The sequence below is a fragment of the Cryptomeria japonica genome, chromosome 10 (genome assembly GCF_030272615.1).
Source record: "Cryptomeria japonica chromosome 10, Sugi_1.0, whole genome shotgun sequence".
NCBI classification, from domain to species: domain Eukaryota; kingdom Viridiplantae; phylum Streptophyta; class Pinopsida; order Cupressales; family Cupressaceae; genus Cryptomeria; species Cryptomeria japonica.
The window spans coordinates 830204145-830226535 of record NC_081414.1 but is presented as its reverse complement, the minus strand read 5'-3'; the positions used below and the strand labels follow the sequence as shown (position 1 = coordinate 830226535).

Genomic DNA, 22391 nt, shown 5'->3' with positions numbered 1-22391 from the left:
CTCTAATATTGACTGTAATAACACCTTGCATGGGGAAAGGTCAATATGGTGGAACCTCTACCATAACTCTAAACCCCTTGCTTTAACCCAAGGATGCTCTACCAGGTGTTGGTATAATAAGGGCATTAAATATCTCATGGACATCTTGGAACATGATAATCTCATCAGCTGGGAGGATCTTACAATAAGTTTGGCCTCCCTGCCTCGCATAAGAGAACCTACAATATGATTAAAAACGCTTGTGCTTGTCTAGATCTTCCTAGGAACATTGATGTAGATGCTCACAGATACCTCTCGTTTCGATGGAAGGATGGTTCCCTCCTCTCCAAGGTCAAAGACAAATCTATTTACAAACTGCTCACTCATGATACCACGGTGATAGATCATGTTAACTCCCTCTGGTATGTTGACCTTAATACCTCTACCTGGCAGAAAACGTTTGAGAAACTATGGAAGTCCCCCATCCCCCCTAAAATCAGATACTTCAGGTCGCAACTAATGTTGGATAGACTGTCTATTAGGAATAACTTTGCTGCCTTCGACCTATGCTCTATATGTAGGAAGCCTGAGACTATGAGGCATATCCTTTTTTATTGCATTTTTGCCAGAGAGGTCTAGCTGATGTTTGGAATCTCCATTACTGAACATGTTTGTACCCTTGATATTATTACTAGATTCATTCATGGCCTCAAGAAGGATGCTAACCTGTTCTGGCAAATTTTTTCTTCCTTCATACTTTGGTTTATTTGGAAACTTAGAAATGAGGAAAAATTCCAACGTACTGTTAGGACTCTTACTGGGTTTTTTAAGAAACTCACACGTTATAAAATTGCTGTGTAGGTATGCTTTTTGATGAATGTTGCGAGGGAGAAGCTATTGCGTTTCCTCAGGGATGGTTGGGCAACCGTGTTCATATATGAGATGAAGGATGGCTTTGAATGGGCTAGAATTGCGGAGAACTAGACTGCATTCAATGAGGCTCTAAAGAAGCTGATCAAGGAACTCAGGGACAACAGAGGTCCCTACTTTGATAAGTTCGATATGTTTACCCAGGTCCTGAAGCAGAAGAAGGTGGTGTGGATGGAAGGCCCACAAGGATGGACAACATGGTTGGAAAACCAGGATGAGATTCTACAATAGGAGGATGTCTATGTTCAGTCGGATAATCTCTCTGGTTGATGGCTGAGGCTCTGCCTCCCATGCTCATTTTTGTATAAACTCTCCTTATTTTGGTCTCTCGATATTTAATATAAAAATATTATTATTATTATAATATCATATCATTATATTATTATTATTATTATTATTATTATTATATTAGATTGAGATAATTATGAAGTTCACTGATTGCATGATGGAATGGAAACAATAAACAAAGTAAGTAGTAGTTGAGAGGAGAAATTAAATAAAATACATTTTAAAAAGTTTTTCATGCATTTAAGTGTCACAAACACATCAAATTAAATGATTCTAGTTTTTATCGATGGATGCTTTTGCAACCATTATGTAAGTATAATACAACTTTAAATATAATGTTATAACTAAAAGAAATGTAAAAATGTAAATTTAAAAGGTCCACTCTCATCCACTTACCTACCACCAAATTTTAAATGACCAAAATGAATTTAAAAGAAATTAATCCATGAATATTCTTTTTAAAAAAGTAAAAATTAAATACACAAATTTTTTCTCTAGAACTATCATATGAATTTTTCATTTAATAGTTAATTATTTGAAAAATTAATTTTAAAAAAAATATCCTCATTATATTTAATAATAAAACTATTTAAATACAATCTTATTACCACTCAATTCAATTTTAGCTTACTATTTCTTATGGAACTAAAAAGCGAAAAGAGCAAAATATATCCGTTTTGCCTAGATTTCTCTATTTTAAACGATACTGTGAAGTGGACTTATATGGAATGGTAATGGTGATATCATGGCAATAGTACACGAACGGAGTGACTTGTTGACAAGGCAAGCTAATTCATTGGCTCAAATTTCCATCTCCCCTTGGAATCTAGAAGAAATTTGACATAAGCTTATTAAATTTAGCCACCTTAGCAGATCTAGCAATAGATTCCCGGTTCCCCCAATCAGCAGCTTCGGTAACGAGCCGTAGACTCGGGCTTCACACACAGTTCAAACTATGCTGTTAAAGCATGTAAGCTCCTGTTATGATTGTTACTGCTAAATGTCTGAGAAATAGCTGGGAGTAACTGGGTCAACAGTTTGAATTTCGTTTGCCCCCTTTTGGAGGACATCTAAACTTATTGCCATTTTCAAGGGCTTCTTCTCTGTTTGGAACATAACTACGGATGGCCAGGTATGTAACTGAGTTCAGGTCTTAACAGTCAGTTCATCAACTCAGTTACATTTTTGTTATTTTCATTGCATTTTTTCTTAATTGCTCTGCATTATAGTGATCCTTGAGGTTTTGGGAATGGTGGTGGGTTTTCTGGGTTTCGGAAACATGGGAGGTCAAATTCTGTGGTGGGTTTTCTTTGGTTTTGGAAACGTTGCAGTTCAAATTGTGTTGTGGGTTTTTCATAGTTTTGGAAACAATGGAGGTGAAATTGTTGTAATTCAAGTAATTTGTAGCTTGCGAGAATATTTTTTAACATACCATCAAGCTTCAATAACATACTTATACCGGGTCCCATGGAAGGGCTGCTGCTGCTAGTTCTGCTGGATTAATGGGTTTCATTTCTTTGCAAAACTGCAAATTTTAGAATGTATAACTGAAAATGAGGAGATGCTATTTTTAGAAAAAGAAATATTTAAGTTGATATTTGCTTTTGGGGTTTGAAATTTGGAATGCCTGCGGAGACGTTTAAGCAGTTTTGTGGACTAGTGGGGACATCCAATTGATGCCCTATTTTAGAAACATTTTTTACTAAAGTGAAGTTGCAGATTTTCTAGGGCATTTCCTTAAATATTAGTAGCAACACAAATACATATTGTTCTGTTCGATCGTGTTTCTGCATTTGGCATCTAGGTTTCAATGGGGCCTGTAGTTTAGAGCCTTGAATGACTATTATATTCATACCCTTTATCTACTCACAACTTTACTATAATGCAGCTGGCAGGCCGAGGCATGCAAGGTGTGGCAATCGGCCTTGCTATTAAGCCATTGTGTGCGTTTTATTTATAATGTTGTAGGAAATCTTGTTGCCGATGGGTAGAGAGAGCAGGCAAAGGACTACTTATGTCATTGCCAAAGCCCTTGTGGTTCCTTTATTTCTTTTGAACTCTCTCAGGTCAGTCTAATACAAGGTAGAAGGTGAAATGTGCATTTTTTTTTCCAATTAGGTATTCTGGATATTATTGACCGCCTGCGGATGACAGACTACATGCAAATGCAGGGGTGATATTTCTCTGTCTGTTTCCGTTGCCAGATTGTTTACTTTCCCGCTCACTGGTTCCAATCCAATTTGAATTACTTAACAAGGAAATACGACACAATCTGTACGATAGTAGGTTATATCCGAACTTTGGCTACACCAAGAGGTGAAGCTAACTCTGACACACCCAAAACTTGGTAAACTACCCAGCTACTTAAAATGATGCATCTTGCATGCAAATTAGGTTCTAATCTCTAGTTTTGGAGAGGCATTCCACAACTTGGAGTCTTGGCAAACCGCTTCATTTCTGCTCATTTTGGATCACTCACCATTACAACTATAGTTTGGGAGTTTCGCATTCCCAAGTATTTTGTTATTGTGTTGAATTGGTTTTCCTGCCTCTGTCAACTAAAATTTAACTTGTATGCAAATGCCTTAAGTAAGGGTCTCATGGACTGGCTGCAACTTCTATTCTTAATGTTGGAAGTAGTCTCATGCACTTATTGGAACTAACTTTTGTACTTCTTGAAAGTTGGAGCCCCACTTGTTTGGGACGGCAGGGGATCTGGAGGTTGCCAACATGCGCAGAAAATTTATAAAGACCTTTGCCAAATGCTTGTTTTCTCTTGCTTAAGTTTTTATTTTTTTAAGGAAGAGGAGGTTTTATGAAGGAAAAAATATTTTGTTATGGGAATATTTGGAATCTTTTCCTAAAAAATAAAAGCTCCTATTTTTTAGGCTTGAATATTTGAGCAGGTGAAAATGGGAAGGGGCTAAAAATTGTCCCACCAGCTTAGAAATGTTATGTGTCACTTGTGAAACATGTAAATTTAGATATCCATTAAAAATATGTTTTGGAGGGAAAATGATTTTTTTTCTAGGTTACCGGGTTCGCCTCTGGGCCCCCCTGGTACGGGTCCGGGTTCGACCGGGTCCGTGGTACGGGTCCGGTTCGACCAGGGTTTGAAAAACCCAGAGTGGGTTCGACCTTGGTCGAACCCAGTCGAACCCGGGGTCGAACCCAGTTGAACCCGGGCGGACCCAATCGAACCTGGGTGGCTGGGCGGCCCGTAAAGTCAAAAAACAATGCAAATTTAATTGTTTTTTCAATTCTGCCTTGTAAAAAGTGAAAGTTATAACCTTAAAAAGCAGAAAATTAGACGTCTTAAAAAAACAGAAAACTGATGCACGCCATGGAGTTCCGTGTGGGTTTGAAGGTTGTGATTTGGTGTTGGCGGCGGGGGCGCTGCCCCTCGACCCCGCCCTGTACCGCGACAAGGAGCGCGCCCTGGGCGCTGCCCTGGGACCCTGCGAGGGGCGCTGCCCCTCGACCCCGCAAGGGGCTCTGCCCCTTGACCCCGCTGGGGGCGCTGCCCCCAGACCCCCGCAAGGGGCGCTGCCCCTTGACCCCGTTGGGGGCGCTACCCCCAGACCCCCGCAAGGGGCGCTGCCCCTTGACCCCGTTGGGGGCGTTGCCGGCAAAATCCAGGTCCTCAGTTTGAAAAATTAAACTTGGATGTTCTTAGTTTGAATCCATTTAATGATCAAACTTTAAATTGTTGAAAGTTGAAACAATGATACTTGAATATTTTATCATTTTGATATTAGACTTGATGTATATGATGCTGTTATGGTATGATCATGATGCTACGATTACAAGTTTATGTTGGTTTTGTTGTTTATATGATGCTATGTGACATGCTAATCTTAATTCATGCTTATAGGTTGCATATATATATAATTTACATGTTTTTGTACAAACGAACCCAAATGAACCCAAACCCCTTTTCAAAATTTTGCCGTACCGGCGTACCAGGTTCTTCGAACCCGAACCGGTACCCGAACCCGAACCGGTAACTTAGTTTTTTTTACTTGTTTTATTTCTATACATAATATAGAAAACAAAGATATTATATTCATGAAACCAAATGCTTCTGTAAATTCCGAAACGCAAACTTTTTAATTGAACTCCACTACAGAATTAAGAAACCGACAGCTTTAAAATTTTCTTAAAAAAGGCTCTACTTTTTAGAAAGCCCCCTCTATGAAAGCCCAGCTCTACTTTAGTTTTAAGTTTATACTTTTCCTAGCTTTAATTAGGAAAAGGTCACGCCGTTCCTTCACTCTTTTTGTATATGAAATGGGATTACCTATTATATTTTACTAACTGGATATCTAAGTAATTAGCCCATGGAGCTTTGTTCAGAAAGGGCCTCATCTTATTATGTGGTCTAACCCACGGCTGCTATATCTTATCGGTTAATTCTTCTAAAGATTACACCTTTAGAAATTGTGGGTGCTTCCAAAACCGGCTGATTGCTTGACTGAATGATATAGGAACGATATTGCTTTTGGGAGATCTTCTAATCTTACTTCATTTTTCAGTTCATTTTTGAGATTACGACTCAACTCTGAAAGGGAGGCTAGTTGCAACCCTACCGATGCTCAGTGAAACAAGGGCTCTCCAACGATGTATCGTTAGGTTGGGAGTTGTACATCGAAATATCCTCTATAATACATCATAAACATTTCATCACAAATCCTATTATCCTCTATAATACATCATAAACATTTCATCACAAATCCTATTCTATATTGATAAAGTGCTATTCTTTAGCTGAAAACATGAACTTTTCTGTGTCTTAGGAGATAGTTATATGTTTAAAACATGTTACTTTCCCCAGATAAACTAGAGTGCCAATGCACGTACTTATCTAGAACAAACTGGTGGAAAAATGCAAAGCATACCACAAATAGCTTTAGGTATATCGAATTTGATAAGACTCAAGTACAAAAGTGATTTAGATTGAAGTGCCACTTCTTCAACCTAGCAATGTCTTGTTGCATTTTTATGTTGATGCCTGTTTTCGTTTTCTAGTATAACAGCTTACAATATAGATTCGGGAGGTCAGGACTAACTATTTATGAACTAGAGTATGAATGCACTGGTCTCACCCAGAAACGAATGGATGGCCTGAAAACAAACAGATGGGTAAATGAAAGGCATAACACAAACAGCTCTAGGTACGTTGAATTTCACGAGTCCTGGGTACAGAAGCGGTTTGGTTGGAAGTGTCACCTCTTCTTCCTAAATATCCCCTGTTGTATTTCTTGTTGATGGATATTTCCGTTTGCTAGTATAATATAATGCTTGCTTCTACAAAGGATTCAGGAGATCAAGACTAACATTCATAAATCTGAGAGAAGTTTGTTATGTCACTTCGTTGGTGTCTATTTTCATATATTTTATATTGCAGATTGTTTATAAATATTCTGCTTATATAAGCATTAATGTCAGGTTAATCCAAGCTCTTGTTAACACTTAGTAGAGATCAATATAAGTTTTTATGAGCAAACACATTGGAAATCATTTATGGAAAATCGAGAATTACGAGTTAGAACTTTACATTAAATTCCCATAAATTCAACATCTTAGATTATTTTGAAAAACTAATTGACTCTAAAAATAAAGCTGGAGGATTGATATTATCCATTTATAAATTTTGGGATATAACCTTTTTTTATTAGTTCGAACGGTTTCCTTACCCTTGTATGCTGCTTCAAAGTTCAAATTCAATTTCTCATAACGTGGATTGCATATAGTCACATTTACAGGGCTGGGTAAGCTATTAAGACCTTATTTTCTCATATGTTATTTTATCCTTTTAAACACAGGGTTGTTTGGATGAAACAATCCAAGTGGGATATCTTTATAGAAAACTTGCATCCTTATTGTTTTTCTTGGTACGGTTTTCATCATATGACCTTTTAAGAAATGGTTCAAAACTCAATGACATATCCCAATCTAAACTCTAGGATAATTTGAGTATCTTACTCCTTTGTTTGAAGGAACCTCAACTAATACATTCATTCCTTTGACTGTTTCCATTCTATACGAAGACCTTTTTTTTTATTTTTTAAATTTTTTTATCGTCAATTTAAACTAAAATAATTGCGTAATAACAGCCCTTTGTGTATGATCGATGATGCAGGGAACCATGGCTTATTGATAGTAAACAGTTTGCAACGAAAATCAAGAATCCAAATTTTGATCCTTCAGAGGAAAATGATCCTTTACAGGAAGACAGGAAAACTGGTGTAACTAGAGAGTGCCCAAAATGCAGTCATCAAATCAATAATAGTGATGTAAGACCTCTTGAACGAAAGTTTTAATAGCATAATGGAAATATTAGTTTATTAATCTTTATTGTTATTCTTCTCTGACTACGTCTCTCAAGTTTTTAACTCATTGTTACCTAGCAAATGGCTCCGAATTTTTACCACAGTAGCAAAATACTACCAAATATGAAATACACAGAGAACTTATAATAAATTATACACTTGCTTGAATAAATTAATCATTAATGACATATTTCATATCATCATTTTTAAAGGTTAATAACTTTATTGCAATAGTTCAATTGCATAATCTTAAAGCTGATAAACTGGTTGTAAATTTGTGATCAAGTTACATTCAGATACTATAAATCTTGATTGTAGTCGATTATCACGATTTTAATAAAAAATTGGTAGAGATTAAATTTTACTAATCCATTTATTCATGACATGGATGAACAAAGTTTCTGCGACTCTGTAGTGGGAATTGGTTTTAACTTTTATGAATACGTTACATATAGCATATATATGTTCTGCAGCTTTCCATATTCTAATTGTTTTCTTTATTTAAACACATAAGCATAGATGCTTGACGTATTAATTTTATCAGTTTTTGGGGAATTGTTAATTTTTACTCTTAATATAATTAGTGCGTTGCCAGTCTCACTCAAAAAGCACAGAACTTGTATCCATAACAAGGGCAACCTCTATGATCTACACATTGTAATCAACAAAGGGAGATTTTAAGCTATTTAAGCAAACCGCATGCAGGTTTGGAGACAAGGATTAGTACTGAATCAGAGAAAGTCTGAAAGGCCAACCTAGGCTCAAAGCACTCCACAAAAGCAAAAATGAAAATCTAATTCCTTATTGTCAATGGGTTTTTGGTCTGTTGGTGAAGTTGAAAGGTTTTTAATGAGTCTATTAAGGGTCAAGCCTTGCTAAGTGCAAGGCTCCAACATAATAAGAGATGAAACTGGGATCGTACCATGGGCGAATTTGGTGGAATGAATACCTCTCAGTCCTTGACTATTAGCTAAAGAGGATGAATAATCCTCCATCAAAATATAATTGCTTGTCATCGTCAAATTGACCCGGATTCACTATTGCGGATTCACTTTACAACGCAGAAATTTTCTGGCAAATATCTTTACAACAGTTCACAACATTGTAATTGTATAGTGATGCCGGAGCATCCACTTGTAGGAGGGAGTTGCAACAGTTAGTGGAAGCTAAAGATAGCGAGAGAATTTGAGAGACGGCAGCTAGAGTAAAGAGAGTGGAGGATATTCATTATGTTCCACGTTAAGCATGATTGAGAGTTTTTTTGGTATTTAGATAAAGAATTTGATATTCCTTAGGAGAATCTATCCGATTGGAAGGAAAGAGGAAACAAGGTTCAGTGAGAGAGAAAATCTGAGGGTATCTTTTACTGGGATGAGTTAAAACTGGCGAGGCATGGGATTGCAGAGGGAGATTCCTTTTCTTCATAGACAAAATATGAGATTGGTGAAGGGCATTACGGCTCATGGAGAATGGAACAGTCCAAGTATGCATTACGGTAGACCGCTTTTGGATTTGTTTAAGCCTATTTCAAGGTTTAGGGGGGTTTGTGTAGCAGCGTATTGGCTGAAGATGTGTGTTTTTGAACTCCACAGTGAGTTAATTTTGTATGTTGCAGGTTACAGTGCTGGAGATGTTGAGGAGTGTGATTTTGGATAAAGGATTTCTGTAGCTTGTTTCTTATGTGTTCTTGTTATTGTAGATCACTTCATTTTCAGTTTTGATTGCGTATTTCTCAGCCTTAGAGGCTGCAATTGATGTGATCTCAGTTGAGGGGTTGTTATAATGAGTTATTGGTGAATATTATATGAACATTTCATGAGTTCATTGTGCAGATTTTAAATCTGTTTCATTGTTGTAACATTTGATTTGAGTTGTATAAGTTTGTGTTAGGGTTTTGTTTGTATACCCTCTTACATCATATAGCTATCATCTTGATTTATAAAGCACAAACATACTTAGATGTTAGATCTAATGGAATTATGGAAGACAATTCAACGATAAGAAACTGTGTAATTACTAGGTGAACAATATTATTTACTTGATATTCAAATGCCTAGATTTAACTACTGACCTTACCTGCATAGGTATCCACTATAGAGATTGCCTATGTAAGTAGTTGAACCTCTAGGAAAGCCTTGACCTGCATTATCTTCTTGCAATAATTGAAAAATGTGAATACTACAAAATGCAATTTGGTATCCTCTCCATTTTTGATTTTTTGTTTTTATAGAAATGCATCTTATGTCACTCCATGGAACTGAAAAATCATGAATTTAATAACAAGGTTTTATGGAAAGTCTTTCCCTATATAAGCCAGAAAGGCAAACATCTGATCAAAGGTGCAAAGAAGCAAAGGTTCAGATTCTTTACAAAAATAGGTAAATTTAGCTTTAATAAGCAAAGAAAGCTCTTTTTTCAAAAGCTGAGAAGCGAGGTCCCCATGTGGCCTTGCACCTTGATTTCCTTTACACATTTGAACACCCGAATCTTTCACAAGGTGCAACATTAGTGTATAATAGTAACTTAGAGGACACACACACTATACAGTTTCACAAATATCAAGATATAAGCGCTTTTAGTTGCTAGCAAGTGGCTTCTCTGAGCAATTTTAACAATGCTGTTACCCTAATTTACACCTCAATATCAAGGTCATCAACTTCATAGCGTCAAGAAAACAACAAACCGGTTAAGTTACTGAAAAATGCAAGACTGACTCGAATGCAAAGATAGAAACTTATGAGTTAAGTGGCCATTAGCAATGATGGGGACATGTGGGAAGGATGCATTTGTAAGAATGGTTTGTGTTAAGGTTAGTTCATTAGCAAGGAACATATAGGAGTACACACTTGCAAGGGCTTACAAACATTTTATCTTGCATTTAGAATTTTCAAGAGTGTGCTTCTAACTTGGATACTCATAATCTGAACGACTTGGGTGAGTGTTGTTGAACATCAGCTAGAATCATGTCTAACAAATAAGTTTGGACGTAGTTATTTCAGAGCAATTGAACATTTTATCTTAACTCAATCTATCCTGTAGTGATAAAATAATGTTTAAAATATAGCTCAACATGGTTAGGAAAATAAGGACCAGTAGCATGTTTATTTAAGGGCATTGATCATTGCTTCCAGAATCACAAGGAGCCTATGCACATTGAGACTAAACACCTAATTTAATTTATTGAAAATCTTTAATTATAATATTGTCGAGAATGTGTATGCACTTGATATAGGCATCATAGTCATTTATGAACTAGAAAAAACTGCCAAAATATTTATGTGAATTGTCACGCCTGTCAAAGGTCTGGCAACAATTTAGTGCATGAAGTAAATGTTGTCATCCTGACTGTTTCAACTGTAGAATTTAAAATCCCAATAATTCCAATCCGATGGATTAAAATCCAAAACAAACACAGCGTGCACAGCTCTGTTTCCCAATCAGTGCTCAAAATACAAAAAACAAACAAGTTGGAGACAGGCAAATTCCTTTTCTATTTATCATTTACAAAATTACTACAAACTGATTTTTAACTCAGCTTACAAACTATTTATGTACAGCGACCTGGAGCTGCACCCAAAAACACACAATCTGGAGTTGCTCAGAATTCTTTCTTCCTCTGCTCGTCTGGATCTTCATACCGACTTTTTCCTTTTTGTCTGGTCCCTGGAGCTATCTGCTGCATCACTGCACACACTCAGCTTCTGCTGCACAAAACATTCTTCTGCTCTACTCAGAGCTCAACAAACTTGCTGCTGCATACGAAAAAAATCTTCTTACTGTCAGTTGCAACATTCTTTCTATTTGTCTCTTGGTGTCCACTTCAAAATTCCCTCTCACAACTCAAAATTTAAACTTATTTACCAGTATTTACTCTACCGACAAAAAAATTCACTGCTGCTGCTGCACGTCTGGAGCAAATAGGAGGGATCTGTTGATGTGTGTTTTGTGCACATGCGAACACAGAATAAAATACCAAGGTATCTTATCCTCTCTTGAACAAAGTCTCTCATATGCTATGCTTCGCGATCAAATGAGACAACTCCAAGGTTACAAAATGTCAGGTCTTGACATATGGATAAGTTCATTGGTTTGATGTGATAATGCTGGAATCACAAGGGGACTTACGTTGTTCATGAATGCTCAATCTTATCATGCATTAAGATGGGTATGCCGATGACTTAGGATTTTGCAATGAAGTTCTGGATTCAATTCTAACAAGGATTTCTTAAAAAGGACAAAAGGCATAGGGTTTAGGAATTCTATTCTAAAGCCTAGAATGCAAGAAGTGGTGAACAAATTCAATGGAATCAAACTAGGCAAGGTCTCACCATCAAGTCGAACAGATTTTGACACGAGCTTAGTGCAATCATTTAAGGTGTATTTCATAGATTTTCAAATTACTACCATCAAACATTGATACCATCCAAGTTGATGCATAACAATGGACGTATAATAATCGAAGTTAAGCTTGCATAAATTTCTTGTTGACCACGCATGTTGCACTTACAATCAGCAAGAGGCTAGTGTATGGATAAACGGATTCCACACAAATACATTCAACAAATTCTTTCATTCAATCTAACAAACTTGAAAGCAAATTCTAATCTAACTTGGAGGAATTGAGAATGCAAGACAACACTTAAACGAAAATCACCATCAATTCGAACAATGATTTATATTCAAATCTGCAGCATCTACCAACAATTTTCAAAAATCTCTTGCTTACAAATGAGAGGAAATGGGGCTTATATAGAGCCTCAAAAGAAATGAATGGCTCAAATTGATTCAAGATCAACGACCAAGATTACAAGATAAAACCCTAATTATTGTTTGTTACAACCACCATTACATTGGCCAATGAGAAACGAGGGTAAGTAAGATAAATAATATTTGATGTAGTGCCATGTGTCACTTATTCCCTCCTTGAATGAATATTGACTTGGTACCCTTTGATTGGACGAACAGTGACTGGGATGCCACCTCAGCTTGCCTTGTACACTTAATCAATTTGCCTTGAACATTCTTCTTCTTCATAATGTTTGGAATTCCTTATGATACTTTGCATTTCATCCTTATGTTAAGGGATTCCATGAACTATTACCTCCTTAATGTTTGGAAAATTTCCCAATCTTGGAATCTTGAATTATTTCCTTCCTTGACGCACTTTGATACTGAAATTTCTTGGTGTAGTTCTAGATTTCTTGATGTGAAATCCCTTTGCTCTCATGTCTTGAACTCGCTTCCCTTCATTTGTTCATCATCAAGGTGAAGTCTTCTTCATGAATGATCTAGTCCTCATCTTCATCTTCTGGAATCTCTTGTCTTGAAACCCTCTTTCAATATTTGAAGTGTTGATCTTCCTCATCCGCATTTGTTGTGTTGTCCTTGCAATATGCATCCTCTTCAAGCCTTGATCATCATGCTTCCCTTCCTCATAGTGTTGATCATCGTCCTTCCCTTCCTCGTAACAGTCCCGCAAAACAAATAAACATTGAATCAAACACCAGTATGATAAACTTTATTTCAACCTTGGTGGGAAGTCGATCATCATAAGGACAGATTAGTCCTCAAAACATCCGCATTATCCCTGTCCATTTCTTCACTTGGTGGAAATTTGATGCCTATCTAGACAACTTCCTTCCTTTGTAATTCCGCCCTTCAATGGAAATCCGACCCTCATCCGGACTCATTGTCCTTGAACATCTAATGGAGTGAAAACTTGAACCTCATAGGGACTTTGTTCCTGACATTTGTCCCAACTTGTTCGGATAATTCTGATTAGAAAATTGTAACACCAATTCTGGAAAATGTGAAGGTCTGGATTGAAATCTGGAAAATACTCAAGAAAACTTGATTTTCAAACTTAGGATAAGTCTTATCACAATTGCTAAGTTTGAAGACACCCATGTAAACTCAGAAAATTAAGTATTTGGAGCCCAAATTATATACCTAGATTTGGAAATATCACTTGGAGGTCTGAAAACACTTAGAAAGTGACTGATTTTTATATCAAAGTTGTAATAAAAATCTGATTTTTCGAGGACTGAGTCTGAATACGCCCTCCATTGTTTGAAAATACTCATAAAATGTTATATTGAAGTTTGAGTTTCTGATTCTTAAGTCTGAGTACACCCTCTGAAAGTCTGAAAATGGCTCCAAAAAGACTGAAGACGCATCGAAATTGATGAATATCAATGGCTAGAAGTGGTCACAGCCATGTCACATGCTTGCATTTGAATTATTTTGCCCTTGAGAACTCGGAAATGGTCACATCTGGGCACAACCTTGTGGCTGGGAACGAAGTTTCAGTCTAAAGACAACTTGGTATACTCAGAAAAATATCAAAATTAGTGCCAGGAAGTATACCACAATTTTGAAAATGCTTGGAAAAGGGTGTGGAAAAGTCCGATTTTTAGTTCTTAAAGTCTGAAGACAAGTTTCCAAGGTCCAACAATGGCTTCCCAATGTCTGAAGACAACTTGCAACTCCAATAAATTGGTCATTTAAACTTGTCGCAGTCATAGGAAACACTTGTATTTGATGGATTTTACCTTTCCCAAAGTGAAGTTTGTCAAATTTGGGCACAAACAAAGGGCTAGTAATGGATATCTAAGTCTGAAGACAAATCTGAAAGTGAAGTTTCAGAATTAGATCAGCAATGGAAGCTCCACCAAATGCCCAAAAACTCATAAGGATGATGCACAAGTGGAATTTCTCAAGTGTAGAGGTCGCTGGAAATGAAGAATAAGTTTGAAGACAACTTGAAAATGGAGTTTCAGACTTTACACCAGCAATCGTGTACTTAGAAAATGCCTCCAAACCACTCTAAAATGACTTCCAAACAATATCACCCAAGTGTGAAGATGGCTAGGAGTGAAAAGTTAAATCTGGAAATGCACACTTCAGCCAACAATGGTGCCTAGGTAAGTTCCAGCAATGGTGAAAAGCTCAGGTCTGAGTGTAATGGCAGCCCTTTATCATCAATGAAGCTTCAGAAATATCACCAAAAAATCACCCCAAAGTGAAGCAACCAGCTTCCCAAACAAAATCGTAGCCCCTCCAATGGTGGTGTCAGTTCCAAATTCGCAGAAAATGTGGCTTAATCAGCCACTAAGCTCGCTGTAGCTCTCTTCAATGGCAACACCCAAGTCTGATTGGGCAAACAAACTCTTCAAATCTGCAACTTCCTTCAACAATAGCGACACCTGGGCAAAAATCGCCTAGCTGGAACCTCCAATCTGCCTTTAATCAGCCACTTAACCATCACAAATGGCACTTATAATAATATTTTTATGTTGGCTGGGTCCTTTTATTCTTGTTCTCTCCTTGAAACTTCACCCCACAAGCAATATGGGATAAAAACTTGCCTTTTATACTTGCCTGGGAAAATCGATTTGCATTAGGAAAATAATTAATTATTAAATAATCATTGCAAATCATTAAATAATTGTTTTTTATAATTAAATAATCATTATCGAATGCAAAACAATTAAATTTGGCCTTTTGCATTAAAAATATTTCAAATTTCATTCAAATTTGGCCAGTTGGGGAAAAACATCCCATGTCTGGATAAAAATCCAAGTTGAAAATCATCACAATTGCCTTCTGGGAAAAAACGACCTCTATCTAGATAAAAATCCAGATCAAAATTTCATCAAAATTGCACTTGGGGAAATTCACCACACATCAAGATAATTATCCGCATAAAAATCCATTAAAATCGATCAAATTTCATCCGCATCAAAGTCATTTGCATTCCCAAGGGAAAAAAACGTGGGTCATTAGGAGGATTTCCTAACACTTAGTTTAAATTTTAGCCTCCTGATGGAAAATTGTCCCATGTCTGGATAATGAGTGGGGGAAGAAAGAGGTCCATCAGGGATCCAGGGGAAATTCTTCTCCCATCAGGATTTTGAGTGGGGGAAAACCATGAGTCATCGGAAAGGTGGGGGAAAAAGCACCTCCCATTAGGAATTTTGACATTTTGACCCTTAGAACATGGATTTTCATCAGGAATTTGATTATTTTTCCACTCAAAAACATCTGGACACGTCAAATTTTCAATAAAACGCATCGGAACTTAGCCAAATTTATCAAAACTTGAGAGAGAAAATAGGGATTTCATTGGAATAAAGTGCAATTTAACTTGAATATTCTCCTAGGAGCAAGAAAATAACCCCTAAAGGACCTTTTGATGCACAAGCACAAAAAAATATCACCGACTTAGACATATCTAAACTCATTCATGCTCAAAAGTCTACACTTGGGCAAAATTTAGGATCACATTTAACATTTTGACATTTTAAATACATGATCCTATTCAAAATTAAAAAACCCTCTCATCAGCAAAGCCAAACACTAGGAAATTATTACTAAACCAAGGCAACCTAAGCAAAACACCTACCCTAAAAGCAAAAAAGTGGGGGTCCCCGTTTGCAATGGGGCGATGTGTGAAAACGTCACAACAAGATCAAGATCCCATAAATCAATTGGCTGCTCCTGACAGGTTGGTGGCTGACGGGAGGCTCAGTCTACAAATTTTCTAACATCAACTAAAGCTAATTCATATCAATTAGTGGTGTATTTAGAATTGGTTTAGTTGGTGTTACCGTGTTAGTTTCAAATGGGCCAAGAAAATCCATGACCACTCACATGTTCAATAAAGGGTATTGATTATGGGTTCCAAATCATTGACGAGGCTACACGCTTTTTTTTAAAAAGGGAAGATTTATATTCTATGAGGAGTGCTTATGTTATCCCAAATCCTTGTCTACACAAGAAGGGCTGTGGGAAAGAGTAGTATTACAAATCTTTTTTTTTTTTAATTTCAAATTGACCACTTCCAAGTCTAAGATTTTACATTATCCCAAGTCTTCAACTAAATCATTAACCTTATCTGTTTCCACTAAAGCTAATGCGTATCAATTTGTCGCATTGTGAAACAGTTGAGTTGGCTAGAGCATAGCTTGAAATAATCTCCAGTGAGCAATAAAATAATAAATATATACAAACATTACTAAAAGAATTCTTTGTTATGCAGCATCAGGGTCAAAATATAATGAATAAGGACCATATCCTTTACGCGAATGATTCGCTCAGAAAGAATGTGTCTGTTGAGAGAAAAAGATATTTTCATTAAGATAATATATCACCTCTAATAGAAACTAAAGAAGGATTGTCCTTAAGTGTTCTGAAACTCTAATGAACAATATTCAATGACTGTATTTTTGCAACTTGTCATGATTTTTAGGTCCTACACTCTCATTAATACAATTTAGAGGTGCTTTAAAAGCAATCTTACCGTTATTTTTGTTTTGTCCCAATTTTCTATATTTTTTACCTTAGTTACCGGTATAATCTGTTATGTTTATTCTATTTCAATGGTTTTTTTTCTCTTCTAAAGCTTCCTTCCAAAGGGTTGAACTTCCTGCAGATGAAATTGTTTCCTTGTTTAAGGTTCCACACTTTTTTCAGCCTTGACCGTAATATCATTAGTAACTCAATTCTTAATTCATCTATATGTCTGAAATGAACTTATACCAAGAATGGTAGAACCTTGAAGATCTCTAGTAAATGCATAGTAACGTGAGCAATCTGAGGAACATAATGAACTTCTAATCATTTTGAACCATTTGTAATTACTTTGAGAATTGCTTCCTCTACACCGACCTTCAATGTTAATAATATTGAAGTGAGCAAGTTGTTAAATATTCAGTTTTTCATATTATTTTGCTGCTGAAACCGTATAAAAAAACCGGATATAATACAAAATGTAAATATGCACACAACTTCTACTCCCTATACAGCTCATGAGTGAGAGAGGCAGGTAGCATGCGTAAAAAGATAGTCATTTTTGTCCTTTGTTTGAATGTTGTCCAGTTTTACACATTGATTGACCTGACAAATGGCTTAAGTCAATCTTACAAGAAAGTCTAATATTTCCATAATGCAATATGACTTTTGCAGCTAGCCCAGAAGTGGCCAGGTTTACCTGCAGGTGTGAAGTTTGACCCCTCTGATCAAGAGCTTCTTGGACACTTAGCAGCAAAAGTTGGAGTGGGAAATGTTAAACCCCATCCATTCATTGATGAGTTCATTCCTACGCTTGAAGAAGATGATGGAATTTGCTATACTCATCCTGAGAAATTGCCTGGTACATTGCAATATCTTCTGTTACTATTTAGTTAAAAACATAAATATATGTTGTTGTTTCTGATGGATTGCTAGCTTGCAACCAACTAGTTCAATGTTATATAATTTTGCAGGAGTCAAACAGGATGGAAGCAATGCTCATTTTTTTCACAGGACAGCTAATGCCTACCTCAGAGGCAATAGGAAACGCCGGAAAATTAATTGTGGAGATAATCAGAATGGGGTGGTACTTAATTGGCCAAAGACAGGAAAAATTCGTTGGCATAAGACAGGCAAAACGAGGCCTGTCGAAAATGGAATATTGAGAGGCTGGAAAAAGATTATGGTTCTCTATATGAGCAATGGAAAGGGTGAAAAGGATGAGAAAACAAATTGGGTGATGCATCAATACCATCTTGGCACTGAGGAGGATGAGAAGGATGGTGAATTTGTTGTTTCAAAAGTATCATATCAGCAACAATCCAAGAATTCTGATAAAAATGAATTAACTGAAGAAGTTGGGGGAACTTTAGTTGCTATAGGAGATCCGGTAACCCCTAAAACATCAACTCCTGAACTAGCTCGACCTGGAAAGTGGCAAGCAGATCTTGACAGCATCCAAGAAGAGAATTTAAATTATCCTGGCAATCCTGGCAATCCTGGCAAGGTAATTCTAAATACTAACCACTGTAGCAAATATTTATAAGTAAGATATGATTTCATTTGGCTGTAGTTGTTGGCTTTTACATTAAGCCTTACAAACTTGAATAACTACACGGTTATTTCCATCATGATGTGCAATCAATGTTGTTTGACTTGTATAGTTCATGATTTATTTTTTTGTGTTTCAAGTTTCAACACATCCGAGTTTTTAGTCTGGTATGAGTCCAAAGAGATCACACTTATGGAGGATCTCTTTCCACTTGGGCCAGCACAGGCCCACGGCGTGAGGCACAACTTATATAGTCAATCAAGTTCATGATTGACTTTATGTGTAGTTGCAGTCATTTTATTTTTAATGCATAAATAATAAAATTTGTAGGATCATGTTCACAAATAATTTTAGTATTTTACATTGAAATACTGAGATATCTGGCTCCTAAGCTTGTATTTGAAATTTTGAATTGTATTGATGTAAGGTTACAGATTTGGAAGTGGCAACCCACCAGACAAATGCAATTGAGGATATGCCATGGAGTGGCCTAAATGATGAGGCAGATGCAAAATTTGATGATTTGCCATGGGATTCATTAAATGACCCAGCAAGTTTGAGTTTCGATTCTGCATGGTTAGCAGGAGATTCTCAGTTAAGGACAGATTCTCAACAATCTTCAGATGAATTACTCTTTTGTAATGAGAACCTCCCAAGCTCTTCTCCTAAGGAGAAATCGGGAACTGAAGATTTGGCTGAACATGGTCGCATCGAGGAAAATGTGGAAAATGTGGATATATCTGGTGATACTTCATGTCTTGATGACATCGAACTTGATACGCCTCCAGAAGTACAACTACAGACTATTGTGAGTGTCTAACCTGTCACGACACAGAATAGTACTGATTTCTTATTTTCTTTTTAGCATAACTGCTTAAGCTTTAAAGAGCTGACCTTTTGCTGTTTTTTGCAACTTTGTTTAAATAGGACTCACATTTCAATTCCCAAGAGAGCCTGACAGCTTGGACAAAGGGTATATGACTGGGCAGGACCTCTCATATGGATTTTCTGAAATCCTGATATTTATTTTCCAGCTTGAATTATATCTTGAAGACAAAAACAGCAGTAGCAGATATACAAAGTAAGGATCTTTCAGACACAGAAGCAGATTGAACTTCAATTCCCTCGAAAAAAGTGATATTTACAATATCAATTTTTTGTTTGCAGTTTCATGTGTCGTATTTTGCTTCCCATAAGCTACGCATGGTAACAAAAAATATGCAAGTAATTGAAAGTGTACCAACCTTCCTATCATAATTTTGGAAGGATTTATGATTCGCTTTTAAAAAACTTAAAAGGCTATTGAAGCCTTCCATATGTATGTTTCAGGCAGTATTGAAGTTATGAATATGCTACTCTTGTATTTATTCAAATTCGAACTTTGATGCATCTTGCCTGTGTCTACAATTTGTAGCATTTCTTGTAGCTAAATTTTTTTATTGAACATTTTGTAGTTATGTTTTCCTAAAAGTCAATTGAAGTTTTAGTTAACTGAACGGAGGAAATTTTGCTTTCGTAGTCTGAGCATAGACAAATTTTCAGAAATGTTGAGAAATGATCACACTCAAATTAAAGATGGATCAGTAATCAAGAGGGTAGGTATTTTAGTGGTAGAATACACCAGCATCAAATGAGATGTCTTAGGTTCGACTCTCAGCATGTCCACAAAAAGTTCAACATTGGTATCAGAGCATAGGTCAACAGAGCCCGGATCTCTGAATACTTGTAGAGTGGTTCAGGGAGGGTGTTGGAAAATAAGTTACATCTAAACAAAGAGGGACTCGTTATCAAGAGGGTCATAGTTCAGGGATAGAGCATTCCATCAACAATTGGGAGGCCCTAGGTTTGATTCCTAACTGACCCATGAAAAGTTTAACAAAAAATAACAGAGAATAAATGTCTCAATCAAAGAATTTGCAAAAATTACTATAAAAAAGTTACATAATTGACAAACTTCAGAGATGAACATTACCAAGGAGGTAATAGCTCACCCCAAAACAATTGGAAGGTCGTAGGTTTGACTCCTAATAATTCATGTAAAAGTAATGGAATTTAAGAACTCCATAGATTAAGGATATATGTTTTTGAAACAAACATGACAAAATAAGCACTCATATGATAGATTAGATTAAGTATTTTGAATTCAATATGCTAGAAAACTTGGGAAAGTAAATTTGAGGTCAATGTAACAGATAGACTATAGATTGGTAGCAATACTTACATTTAACATTTAACATTTAACATGACTAATAATATTAATGATTGATTACGTGTTGAGTTAAGACAACTTTGTGATCAAAGATTGCATCCCTCAAGCAAGAGTCACATGAGATGGTGTAATTCTTTTATAGTTAGTTTCATTAATTTATCATTAGTTTATATTATTCATTACTTCATAGATTAGTTGTTATAATTGTCCTCCTTCAATTAGATGCATATAATTTGTTAATGGTGTTAGTAGTTTAGATTGTGAGCTAAAGTTGCAGCACAATTATAACACTCGCAACCACTATCGAGTTACTTACCAGTTGCTTTGCCTGCAACAACTGTTGTGCAGATGGTTTATATTCTAACATCGCTTCTATTTTAGTTAATTGTTGAATTTAGTTAGTTTTTTTTACACAATCAATAGGTGGCTTAGAGAGTCCTTGGCTGCACATATAGTGTTCGCACCATCCAAGTAGATAAATCCTTGGTCGATAATTAAATGAGTCTCTCTTGGACAATAGGTTACTTAATTTGGGATCTCCTGGTCCGTTAAGCGCATGCATTGAGTTGTTTGCATCAACCTATTGCACTAAGTAAAGACCAGTTTTACACTACAATTTATTCTAAAACATAGTCTCCTATCGATGATGTTTTATTAGAGAAAAATTAGGGTCCATTAGACTTTACACCCTCCTTTCGTGGAGAATATGAAGTCCTCAAATTTAAAATAAAGCCTCGATGCCTTGTGTTTCATTTATCCAAGTTTCTTCTAAATCTACGCCCACTTCCTCTTCTAACACATCTTGATTATGATTGGGGCTCTTTAGACTTCAACCTAATCTAAATTAAGACTAAACCTTCTCCTCATGACCTTTCAACACCCACTAAGGATCTTATATTTGATTTGGTGAAACACTGTGGAGTTGGCTTTAAAAATGCTTTCTAAGCATGGATACAATGGACATGATTTAAGATGTATGCAACAAATTATTGAGGCTCATGAAAAATATACATTACACTTTTCTAAAGCAAGTTTAGGTTTCTAAACTCTTCCTTTATCAACATCTCCTCCTCCATTGTCTAATAAATCTATGTCTTCCTCTCCTAACTTTTCATCTAAATAAGAGATTATGTTTGAGATTCTTCAAGCCAACTTGATTATTCTCCCTGTCTTAAACAAACAAAAAATTGTAAACAAAATCATAGAAATTCTTGTTTCTCTATGTATCAACAAATGCATGACCATTCCACTAATGAATGCCAAGTTTTAGTTTTAGAGTGTAAAATTCAAAAACTTGTCATAGCTTGTATCATTCAAATGACAAGTGACAATGAGTGGCACCTTTATCATGTCCCTTTTAAATAACACTTATTCCTATTATGTTACTCCTTACTATGTGACACTCATAGCTTACCTTTTGGGGGTTCATTGTCATTCATGGTGGTATAATTTCATGTGCAACCATACTTGGATAGCAACATAATAACCTAATTATTCTTGTTTCTATACTAGGCAGAAGAATATTTTTCAAGCATTTCCCCTTCTTTAAGATCCATTTTCCTTTTGTTTAGTTGTATCTTTTGTAATGGTTTGTCATCTTGCATATAATTGTTTGTCCTTCATGAGGATCTTATCCTTGCTTGGAGGTGTGTATCCTTGATTAAGACCTCTTCCTTTATTGAAATAATATATCTATCAAATGATCTCTCTTTGGTGTTGAAAGTGTGCAATCTTTCATCAAGAGACCCCTCTCTTAGCAATTGGCAAGGTGTATATTCTTGATCTACTTCCCATTTATTAGTTTTGGAAG

The 22391-nt window shown here is 36.2% G+C and overlaps 1 protein-coding gene across 1 annotated transcript; it reads left to right on the top strand.

Annotated features, from left to right (window-relative positions):
• Nucleotides 1-1996: 1996 nt before the first annotated feature.
• On the top strand, nucleotides 1997-19761 carry LOC131076901 (SUPPRESSOR OF GAMMA RESPONSE 1). Its single transcript, XM_058014248.2, has 6 exons — nucleotides 1997-2329; nucleotides 7340-7493; nucleotides 17496-17682; nucleotides 17795-18327; nucleotides 18800-19180; nucleotides 19300-19761. The coding sequence occupies exons 1-6, from the start codon at nucleotides 2322-2324 to the stop codon at nucleotides 19351-19353; spliced, it is 1317 nt and encodes a 438-aa protein (XP_057870231.2). The 5' UTR covers nucleotides 1997-2321; the 3' UTR covers nucleotides 19354-19761.
• Nucleotides 19762-22391: the final 2630 nt, after the last annotated feature.

Bases quoted from the DNA above. Each gene is read 5' to 3' on its own strand.
- LOC131076901 (XM_058014248.2), top strand. The intron at 17,683-17,794 runs GTACATTGCAAT...ATAATTTTGCAG, and splicing joins TCATCCTGAGAAATTGCCTG to GAGTCAAACAGGATGGAAGC. The intron at 18,328-18,799 runs GTAATTCTAAAT...TATTGATGTAAG, and splicing joins ATCCTGGCAATCCTGGCAAG to GTTACAGATTTGGAAGTGGC.